This window comes from Ipomoea triloba, chromosome 10 (assembly GCF_003576645.1).
Source record: "Ipomoea triloba cultivar NCNSP0323 chromosome 10, ASM357664v1".
Taxonomy (NCBI): Eukaryota; Viridiplantae; Streptophyta; class Magnoliopsida; order Solanales; family Convolvulaceae; genus Ipomoea; species Ipomoea triloba.
The window spans coordinates 22,099,021-22,110,682 of record NC_044925.1 but is presented as its reverse complement, the minus strand read 5'-3'; the positions used below and the strand labels follow the sequence as shown (position 1 = coordinate 22,110,682).

The following is an 11,662-nucleotide window of genomic DNA, read 5'->3' as shown; positions in this document are numbered from 1 at the left end:
CCCCCCCCCCCCCCCACCCACTTCCTGTATCCGCCCTTGTTAATAGATAATGTCAGAAAAATAGTAATAATTGTAATCGTAGTTGTAGAAAAATGAATAGTAAGGTAATGGGTAGTGGGAAAGATATGTACATAGGGATGATAGTAGAAAAATGAATAGTAAGGTAATAGGTAGTGGGAAGATATGTACATAGGGATGATAGTAGAAAAATGAATAGTAAGGTAATGGGTAGTGGGATTGTGGGAAGATATGTACATTCCGATAGTAGGATGGTAGACTCTATTAGACAAATTTATATGGCTTTGTTTGGTATTCCGTGATTAGTGGATAACGGATTCTGTTAATGAGTTTGACTAGCAAATTGTATCAACAATTTGAAAAAAAAAATGTTTGATAAAATTAATTGTTTAATGTTACTGGTTATTGGTTAACATGTAAAATGATCTAAAAGAATATAATAATAATAATAATAATAATAATAATAATAATTAAAATTAAAATTATTATATCATTATAAAGAAATTAAAGCAAATTTTAAAAAAAAAATAACAATAAACAAACAAAAAATAAGGAAAGCGGCTCCCCTTATCTTCCACTTCTCCCACAAAGCCTTTGGGATTTGGAGTAAATTGCCCCAAATATCTAGTTAACCATTGCCCCAAATATCTAGTTAACCAAACATGACTTTGACGTTTTGACCATAGTAAGTTGATTTTTTACATTACTATTGCAATAAATAAATAAATAAATAAATAAATATATATATATATATATATATATATATATATATATATATTCCGGTGATATGAGAACAACCCAAGTGAAAATAGACTTTTGTCTTGAAATTTGAGACTGCACTCCTTTGTTAGTAGAATTAAATAATAATAATAATAATAATAATAATATATACAACATATGTTAGTTTGATTTATAGTGATGATTGCCTAAAATATTGAATTATTAGAACATAGTCCACTTTTGAGATATACTAAATTAATTTTTTTTTTAACTTAAATTTAGATGGAATATTTCAACTGTATTTGAAATTAAAATACACTTATTTCAACTAAAATTAATATATAAAAAATATATCATTAAAAATTTCTAATTAAAATATTTAAAATGATATTGCGCTTCTTTTTGGAAGAATTAATGTAAATTGATTTATAGTAATGATTGCACGATTGTTATGCCAGCAGCAGCACCAAGTTTTTGCGCATCAAAAGGTTCAGACTTTGGGGCAGCTAATGCACTGCTGCCGTCATCTTCATCCTCACCGATCTATAAATGTGTGATGTGTTAAAAATCCCAAACTCCCTCCCTGCAATTCCATCCATATTGATCAAAGTCCACATCCCAAATTTTACATTTATAACAACAAAGGCACTTAAATCATACCGAGTAATTCGCAATCACAAACACAACCAAACAGAGGTTCAAAGAGTCGACTTGCAAGTTACCTGCAAATAAGATGCAGGGGAGGGAGGGCCCATTGAGCTCGACCTTCCACTCCCGAAGCACCTGGTTAAGCGGCTCCTCAAGCACTGCCACTTCAGAACTACGGCTCTCTTTCCTCAAGGACTGCAAATTAGTGAACATCCCTGCAGATCATCCACCTGATTCTTAGCCCCGTCCTTGAAGAGCTGAGCTGGTAAGATGCAGACTTGCCCACGCCGCTCTTTGAACCCTTCCGCATCCTTAAAATTGAAGCCTTTACCTTCAGTCTTAACCTGCAAAACAATATATCATTCAAAAATTCACAAGCACATATCACAACTCTTGTGATCATATCAAAGATCACGAATTCCCCACAACACTTGAACCTTTTTTTTGTAAAAGCTTTTTGAATCAAGTTACAGAACCCTATTTTCAAATCAAACAGCAACTTCACTACAAAAATCCACAAATATTAAGAGAATATAGAGCAAACAAGTTAAAGCACGAGCAAGAGACACCAAAAAGCAGGAAATTCTCGTGAAATTACACCCGGGATTCAAGAAAGAAATGGAATCCGAAAGATTGGGGCTTTTAGTACCTGGTAAGAACCGGTGGTGCTGAACAGCGGAGAAAGGCAGAAGAGAGCGGCTTTGGGAGGAGTAGAGAGAGAAAGCTGTCAGACGATTTTAAGCCTATGGCCGTTTGGTTGGAAGGAGGGAATTAGGGGAGAAAGGACTTGCTATAGAAAGATTGGTTAGGCGCACAAACTGCTGAGTATGTAGAATTATAGGACAAAGCTTCATAAATAACTCCATCCAGGTTTCTTCTCTACCCCAGTTCCTCTCATTGCACTTCTTGTTTTCAAGACTTCCTCCCACTGGCCCACATCTGCCCAGATATTTGACAAAGAAACATATGTTCCAGCTCCACACTGCTCCAGTTCCATAATCTTTTCACCCGCTAGCTTTCCAAGCTGAATTTCACCATGCACCTTGCAAGCGGCAAGTAATGTTGTCCAGACCAAAGCATCAGGTTTTATAGGCATCGTATAAATGAACCTTTCAGCCTCTTTCAGTCTACCTGAACGACCAAGAACATCTACCATGCAGGCATAATGATGGTAATTAGGCTCTATCCCATAATCTTCTTTCATTGAATTCAGGAAGAAATACCCTTCTTCTACCAAACCAGAATGACTACAAGCAGAAAGAAGACCAGAAAACGTCACAGAATCAGGCTTGATGTTACATTTCCTCATGAGCTCATAAACTTTTAAAGCCTCAACTCCCTTTCCATGTTGAGCATAGCTTACAATCATGGCTGTCCAGCTAATTAAATCAGGATTCCGTATTTGTTTAAATGCTTGGCAGCACTCGTCAATGCTTCCACATTTTGAATACATCATAACCATTGAAGTTCCTACAGAAGAATCTGATTCTAATCCCCATTTTATACTTTGGGCATGCAGTTGGGTACCAATACCAGATCGGTTCAAATGTGCAGCAGAGCGAAGTATAGATGAAATTGTGAAAGCATCAACGTGCAAATAATTCATGAGCATTTCATGAAACACTTGAAAGGATTCACCAATGTAACCATTTTGAGTGTATCCAGCAATCAAGGAGGAACATGAAAACTTATCTTTATAGGGCATTATAAGGAACAATCTCCTTGCTGAAACTAGATCTCCACACTTTGTGTACATATTCACCAGTGCACTATCAGCAATGACCGACTCATCTATTCTGCATCGAAGAGAAAAGCCATGAATTTCTTTACCAATCTTCAAAGACTGAAGGGTGGAACATGCAGCTAGGACAGCACTTAATGTCATTTCATCAGGCATAATTTTTTCAGAGAGCATCTCTATAAACAACTGAATCGATTTATCTATATAACCATGTTCTGTAAAAGCAGAAATCATTGACGCCCAAGAAACATTATCTTTGCATTCAATAAGTTTAAAAATTGTGTAAGCTTCCAATAAACTATAACAATTGGAATACATTGTGAAAAGGCAGTTGCACACAATAACATCACAGATTAAGCCAAATTTGAGAGTGTAGCTATGAATCTGCCTTCCTAGGTATAGACAGTTCACAATACCTAAAACACTAGAACAACAGAACTCGTCAGGCTTCAACCCCTCATGAAACATTCTCTGAAACAAATGGATTGCCATAGAGGGATTCCAGCCTAGCGAACAAGCAGAAATCATATTAGACCACAAGCCTATGTGCTTGAGATCTTCAGTCTCTGCAAAAACCATTTCAGATAAATCACCTGCCCCAATCTTTGAGTACGTATTGATCAAAGAAGTTTTAACCAATGAGTCCTGATAGAATCCAGCTTTAAAGATCAAGGAATGGATTTGCATTGCTTCTATAGTCATAACTGGCTTAGCACAAGCTGTGAGCACACTGGAGATGTTATAACTATTTATGTCCACCTCCTTTTTTCTCATTTCATCAAATAACTGAAACACTGAAACATAATCATCATTCTGGACAAAACCATTTATCATAGCTGTCCAAGAAACAACATTCCGTACTGGCTTCTGAATGAATTCCTTTACAGCCTCATTCATAAACCCACCTTTTGCATACATATCGATTAGAGCTGTCTCCACAAAGTCATCTTTTGCACAACCACATTTTATTGCCCACACATGGAGCATCTTCCCCATCTCAAACTCTTTAACTTGAGCACAAGCTTTTAATACACTTGAGATTGTAACACCATTTGGCATCAAAGACCCAGTGCACATTTGAATAAACTTATCTATAGCAACCCAATATTCTCTATTTTTAACCGCTCCTGATATAATTGTATTCCAACAAATTATATTATCACACTGAAAGTCGTAAAAAACCCTTAAAGCATCATCAAACCTACAACTCTTCACAAACAAATCTATCATTCCAGACCTCACATACCCATTTGAAAAGAACCCATTTTTCATTACAAGACCATAAACCTGCTCCCCAAAAGCCACAGATTGCAAAGCTTCACAAGCAGACAGAACTCCTCCATATGTAAACCTATCCATACATATAGCTGACACATGCATCCTACAAAAGTACTCCCATGACTCACTGAACAATAGAGCCTTGTTACAACCTGAAATCATCAGGTTCCAGCAAAATGTATACGGGATAGCCATTTTATCAAACAATTTGACTGCATAGTCCATTCTTGAACACTTGTAGTACCCATCCAACAAATACTTGATAGCTGAGTAATCTTCGTCTAAAATGTGGGCTCTCAGAAAACGAGAGTGCAGGATTTTGGTTTTTGAGAGGGCGAGGTTTGGTGATTTACTGTGTTCTTCAAGGGAGCAACATTGATCGGATATAGCGCAGTTTTGTCCATGTTGATCTGAGAAAACAGACGGGGTTTCAAGAGCTATGACAGAGCATATGAATCTGCGCCCAAAGGCTAAGATTTTTGGTTTAAAATTTCTTTTGAGGACGGAACTCATTTGTTGAGATGCGCCCCACGTTGCCGAGTTTAGAACTGAATTATGAGTTTTCGGGTTGAACCCGTCAAAATTCGGGTGAAACCCATATTACGCCCAGGCCTAACTGTAAATAAAGATCCAAATATGTTACCATCACAATTAATTGTTTCAAATTCTAATTCTATTTTTAATATAAAATGCTTAATGCCCTTACATCTACTACTCAAAAACTTGCCACTCCATCTAGTAGACTGCCACCATCGCACACTGGATAAACTTGCTTTTATTATTACTTAACAACATTCATAGATTAATTTAATGTATCTAGTAAGTTAGCAAAACAAATTTTATATAAACATATATACATAGTTAATATAATTTAAAATTAAAAATAACTTAATAATATACATAAATTAATTTTATGTACGGTGTAAGTTAGCAAAACAATTTATAACTAACTTCTTATAAAAAGTTACTATAATCTAAATTAAAAATAACTTTCTAACATACATAAAGTTATTTTATGTACAGAGTAAGTCATCAATTTAATTAATAAATGCAGCTCTATATTTTTTGTTTTTGATTTCATTATTACTTAACAACATACATAAATTAATTTCATGTAGGTTGTAAGTTAGCAAAATAGCTTCTATATAAACATATAAAAAAAATAACTTAACAACATACATAAATTGATTTTATGTACGGTGTAAATTAGCAAAGCAATTAGTAGTAGTAGTAGTAGTAGTAATAATAATAATAATAATAACAATACAGAACTGTTCAATAATAATATACTACAATAGAAATTTTTTTAAAAAAATGTTATAACATATCTATTTGCCTTCTCTTAAACTTATCAGCATACATAAATTGGGATTATCTATATAGTATGATAGCACAATTATTTAAATATCATAATTGTAAAAAGAATGCATGATTTCAAGATAAAGTTCACAATAAATAACTAACTAATTTAAATCTAATCATAGACTTAGCATCAATTTTTATTTTATTTTTTTGAAAATCAACAAACAAGATATATTAATAATCAACCAAGGACGAAATACAGGCCGGAGGAACTACTAATCATAGACTTAGCATCAATTTGATTATATAAACAAACTACTAATTAAATTTTAATCATATATCAAGCAATTGTTTTGGCTACTTCAAAAAGACATAATCATTTAAAATAGCAATTATACAATAATTTTAGCATGCTTATGTACAGCAATTATACAATCTATTTTTGTATGGAATTATAACTAACCATATACGGCACATCATATGTGATTATAACATTTTAAATTAATGATATTTTAAAAAATTTATTACTATATATAATACCGGAGTATAATATAATATAATGGAATCAAATATACATTCATCATTTGCCCTCACATAGATTTTAAATTATTAGCATTTAAGTATAAAATGCAAAGTGGTAGAGTAGGGTTTAGTTTATGGTCATTTGCAGAAGCAACAGTATAATCATTTTATTAACAAAATCACATGCATTGGATTACTTTTTTCTCTAGATGATCAAAATACTTGATTATTTATCTTGGGAACTAAAAAGTCACCATCTACAACTAACTATATGTCTTATATATAAGTTAGAAGTGCAAGTTTTAGTATGTCTTACATATAAGTTACAAGTCCAGGTTGTAGAGTTCAACAATCACATTTTAGATATCAGATAAGAGTTCAAAAACAGCATTTAATGTTTAGTGTTACACTAGACAGTAATGGTGAAATTAAAAGGATCCACAAGGCAAGAGGAAGGCAAGTTCATCTATATCAGGTACTTATTAACTTCCTATGGGATCGTATTGCACAATTTAGCTTTATATATATATATATATATATATATATATATATATATATATAAAAATAAAAAAATACAAAAAAAAAAAACCTTACCTGGAACTGTAAGTCTGGATAATCCTGGATAATCAATTCATATTATCCTGTTTTTTTTCTCAGATGATTCAGCAGATCTAGATAGAAATCAGTTGAAATTATGCACCTGCACATAAATATGCACCAAAAAGATCAAAAAATAAAATCAAAAGTAGATCATATAAACAAAGAAGAGTACACCAGTCTTATTAAGAACCACAAGTGTCATAAACTCATAATATGAATTGAATTGAATTGAAGTCCAAAGAGAAAAAAGATAAACCATGTGAAGATCACAGCAAACACATGGAATTCAACTAAAAGTAATGAGAAAAGGGCCAGCCTTTCTTCCTGCAGATACACATAATCATTAAATCCGTGACCAAACACTAATTATCAATTGTTCAAGTTTACAAAACTGAAACAGAAAGACAAGAGTTTTTGTCCAACCCTGACAAAACGAATCATCCCTTTTCGCACAACACTCAAATTAAATCCAAGGAACCTCATACAGCTTCCTACATCTAGAAAACCATGTAACATCACACACAATGGTCTGGACCCACTGCACAAGATCCTGCTAAAAAACAGCAGTACACAGCTTTAAACAGAAATTAAACAATGCCACATTCAGAAAATGACTCACTTGGAGATGTATCTGGTGCAATCAGTGCAAAACCTCACTTGAAGCAACACATTGGGCACCAGATTTAGTGATAAAGTTCTCATCTGTGCTTGTTAGGCTGGAGAGCCAGTAGAGTACCTAAAAGCATTGTTCAAGGTACTGTTATGCATGTTTAAGTATTGGGTAACTCAAGAAACAAAATCGCTTTTTCACAATACAAAAGATTAAATTGTTGGTTCATTATGGACAATAACTCAACAAGCAAATTAAGCATAAGCTTCAAGCCAGAGCTCGCTTTACAAACAGATCACTGACACATGGTAAATGATGAAAAATAAGGAAAATTTAGTGGGATGATCCCACTAAACCAACATCATTGCAGACATGTTTCATGGACCAAACAACAACAGTAATAGTTGACCAGTTGGGAACCTTTTAAATGCTAAATTCTATATCAATTCAATAAACCAAGCAATATGAAAATTATATTATATAAGTAATAACTAATTTTTTTTTTAGTGGCAGTTTAGAATTACAACACCAAACGCAGAAAATTTGTAAAAAATGAAAAAGAAATTAAACAGAATAAAGTTAAAGATTTTTATATGAAACAAATTCAACCCAAAGGGAAATAACCTAAATTGTAATACAGCAACAAAAAATGATCGCGAAATGGTCGATTTCAAGAAGCAATTTACACATATACAAGGAAAAACATAGATAAAAAAAGGGGGATTTTATACCTGGTAAGAATCGCTTCTGTAGTCGAACTCTTGTGCGAGAGACGCCGAGACTGAGTCACGGAAAAGCTGCGAGACAGAGAGAGGCGGCGAGAGGGGTGAGAGGCGGCGACGGAGACAGAGTGCGAGGAGAGAGAGCGGTGGAGAGGATGAGTGTACTTGTTTTAGTATTTTGCAAAATGAATCCCTTGATTTTTTGCATAAAATGGACATAGTTCAGTTTTTTTTTTTTGAGTATTTCGAAAAAACAAAGAATCAATGCTCCCACGCTAGGTTCGAATCTCAGAGCTACAGTTATACCGCTTGACCACAGACCTTTGGTTGGGCATAGTTTAGTTATTTTAGTATTTTGTAAAAATATGAAATCTGTTATAATTATTCATCATAATTGACAATGATAAATACGGAGCAAGATGGGAAATACGGTTTGCTTTATTAATTAGGATTCGAAACCGGTACATAAGTAATGGATGAACCGACAAAGCTCGGGCGGTCGGCAGTGGGCTTCCCTAGCTACCGAGCTCAAGGACTACTTCCTTAACAATAGTCCAAAAAAGTCAATAGGGGCTATGAGACGGAGGAATGCCACGTTTTGAAAAGCCTTATTGAAGACCTCCTGCGGACGGGGGAACTCGCGCAATTTGCCGAGAAGAATAAGAGTCGTCGTCGATCGTGGGAGAAGTTCTTCAAGAAATCAGAGAAAGACAAGAAAGACAAGGATCCCGAGCCTGATCACGAACCTCCTCCAACCGAGTCAAAGTAGGTCATCCACGTTATCTTTGGAGGACCTGAAGGAGGTGATGACCCGAGAGATCGGAAGGCCTGGGCCAGAGACTTGCAAGTTGGGATAATTGATTATATGGGATCCGAGAAGTGACAGAAGGTAGAGTCGATCACGTTTGCCAAACGAGATATCCCTTCAGGAGTTGATCGGGTCGCTTATGCACTAGTGGTTACCCTAGACATCGCAGGAGCTGAGGTTCGGCAAGTAATGGTTGACACGGAAGTAGTGTCAACGTGCTATACATGGAAGTCTTCAAGAAATTGAAACTGGACCCGACCGTGCTGGCCCCAATGAGAACACCCTTCTCTGGTTTCACGAGAGACACCATTCACCCTGAGGGGTTAATCAAACTGCCGGTTGAAATCGGAACTTACCCCCAGATCTTGAAAATTGAGATGGAGTTCATAGTTGTGGACTTGGCCTGTGTCCACAATGTGATTCTGGGACGACCAGGAATTACTCAGTTGGGAGCTGTAATTTCCATGTCGCACTTGTGTATGAAATTCCATACGCCCGAAGGTGTGGGAGTAGTTCGTGGGGATCCCAGATCGGCGCGGTGATGCTACGTCCGAGCCATACAGAAATAGGAGGCTAGCACATCCAGAGTCAACACAATCAGCAAGTGGAAGGATGAGATCAGAAAAGAGCAGCCTGAACCATCCGAAGACATCGATGAAGTTCTCCTCTCAGATTTGTTTCTAGATTGGAAAGTGAAGATTGGCACCGCCTTGAGTCCTGAAGTAAAGAGCTCGGTTTTGTCCGTATTGAGGGAATTTGCAGATATCTTTGCTTGGAGCCCAAGTGATATGCCTGGCATTGACCGAGTAGTGATTTGCCATCTTGTGACTGTCAACACGGCGGTAAAACCAATAAAGCAGAAGCAACGACGCATGTCGTCCGACCGACGAGAATTTGTAAGGAAGGAAGTAAGGGCGTTGGCCTCGGCAGGACATGTCTGAGAGGTGTCATATCCGGACTGGGTGGCTAATGTGGTCTTGGTGCCCAAGCCTCCAGCTTGGCGCATGTGTGTCGATTACACCAACCTTAACAAAGCCTGCCCATTAGACCCTTACCCCATACCAAGCATCCATCAAATGGTCGATGAGACTGCAGACGCCGAATTAATGAGCTTTATGGATGCATTCAAGGGCTATCACCATATTATGATGGCCAAGCATGATGAGAGTAAAACTGCTTTCGTTATTCCAGACGGCTTATACTGTTACCGAGTGATGCCATTCAGTTTAAGAAACACTGGAGCAACTTATTAGAGGATGATAAACGTCGTGTTCGGTGATCTCCTAGGGAAGTTGATGGAGGCCTACATCGACGACATGCTAATCAAAACCTCTAATTGTTCCGACCATGCTGAGCACCTGAGGGAGGGGTTTGAAATAATGAGAATATATCGATTAAGCCTAAATCCCCTTAAGTGCACCTTTGCTGTCCAGACCGGAAAATTCCTAGGATATTTGATGACCAAGCGCGGGATGAGCCGAATCCAACAAAGATCAAAGCAATTTTGGACAAGCAACCTTCGAGCAATATCAGAGAAGTTTAGCAATTGACGGGGCGATTGGCAGCCCTCAGCCGTTTCCTCCTAAAACTAGCCAACCGAGCCCACCCATTTTTCAAAGTCTTGAAGAAGTCGACAGGTTTCGTATGGGATGAAGAATGTCGGACCGCTTTTCAGAGCTTAAAGGAGAACCTTATGTCTCCGATCATCTTGTCAAAACCCGAACCAGGAGAGGACTTGGAAGTATACTTGGCAGTTTCCGACCGAGCTGTTAGTGATATCCTATGCCGGATCGATGATAAAGGGGTGCAGAGACCCGTTTATTGCGTCAGCCATGCTCTATAGGGACCCGAGGTGAGGTATTCCCGGATGGAAAAAGTAATGTTCGCCTTGTTCCTCGCGGTGAAGAAACTAGCCCCATATTTTAAAAGACGAAAGATCCTCATGTTGACCGTACAACCGATAGGAACAATACTTTGTACCTCCTCCTCGTCGGGTCGAATTATAAAATGGGCAATGATGCTGACTCAATTCGCGATTGAATTTAAGCCCCGACCTGCGGTGAAAGGCCAAGCCTTAGCAGACTTTTTAGTAGAGTGTACGACTCGAGACTCCGTGGAGGCCGATTGCGAAATTCCAGAAGCAGAATGGTGGGAGCTGTCGACTGACGGTTCGAGCAGTAAAAAGGGGTCGAGAGGTGGCGTGGTCATCACCACTCCGGAAGGATTTATACCATGCTATTCTTTTTTTATTCTTCCCCACCAACAATGAGGCTGAATACGAAGCCCTCATAGCGGGGTTACAGTGTGCGAAGGACTTGGGGGCTCAGTTCGTTCGGGCTCGAATCGACTCAGCCATGGTGGTAGGTCAAGTGATCGGAACCTTTGAAGCCAAATGGGAAAAGATAGCTCTATACCGAGATTGGGCAATTACGACGTTGAGAGAATTCAAAGCATACCAAATTGATAATGTCTCGTGAATAGAGAACGTCGACGCGGACATATTATCCAAGCTCGTAAATGAGTCCCCAGTGCAAATTTCTAAGGTGGCTCGGATAATTGAGGTCGTTTCTGCGTGCATCGAAGCTAGCCTGGTTGACCCCGTTGAGGTCGGTGAAGATCTGTGGATCACCGATCTGAAAGAATATTTGCTTGACGCGAAGCTTCCTGAAGATGAAGAGAGAGCTCAGAAAGTC

The 11,662-nt window shown here is 37.4% G+C and overlaps 1 protein-coding gene across 5 annotated transcripts; it reads right to left on the bottom strand.

Moving 5' to 3' along the window:
• Positions 1-1,060: 1,060 nt before the first annotated feature.
• Positions 1,061-8,338, bottom strand: LOC116032604 (pentatricopeptide repeat-containing protein At1g74600, chloroplastic). Of its 5 annotated transcripts, XM_031275252.1 has the most exons (7): positions 8,171-8,338; positions 7,449-7,565; positions 6,824-6,929; positions 5,112-5,164; positions 2,036-5,021; positions 1,399-1,730; positions 1,061-1,321 (listed from the first exon to the last, which is right to left on the bottom strand). In XM_031275252.1, exon 5 carries the CDS (start codon positions 4,916-4,918, stop codon positions 2,237-2,239), a length of 2,682 nt encoding a protein of 893 aa, XP_031131112.1. In that variant the 5' UTR covers positions 4,919-5,021; positions 5,112-5,164; positions 6,824-6,929; positions 7,449-7,565; positions 8,171-8,338; the 3' UTR covers positions 1,061-1,321; positions 1,399-1,730; positions 2,036-2,236. The 5 variants fall into 5 exon arrangements, with proteins under 5 accessions (XP_031131112.1, XP_031131111.1, XP_031131114.1 ...); XM_031275251.1 differs by lacking the exon at positions 5,112-5,164; XM_031275254.1 differs by lacking the exon at positions 5,112-5,164 and having other exon boundaries at positions 1,461-1,730.
• Between the last annotated feature and the right edge of the window lie 3,324 nt (positions 8,339-11,662).

Excerpts from the sequence above, each read along its gene's own strand:
- LOC116032604 (XM_031275252.1), bottom strand. The coding sequence starts at position 4,918 with ATGAGTTCCGTCCTCAAAAGAAATTTTAAACCAAAAATCTTAGCCTTT.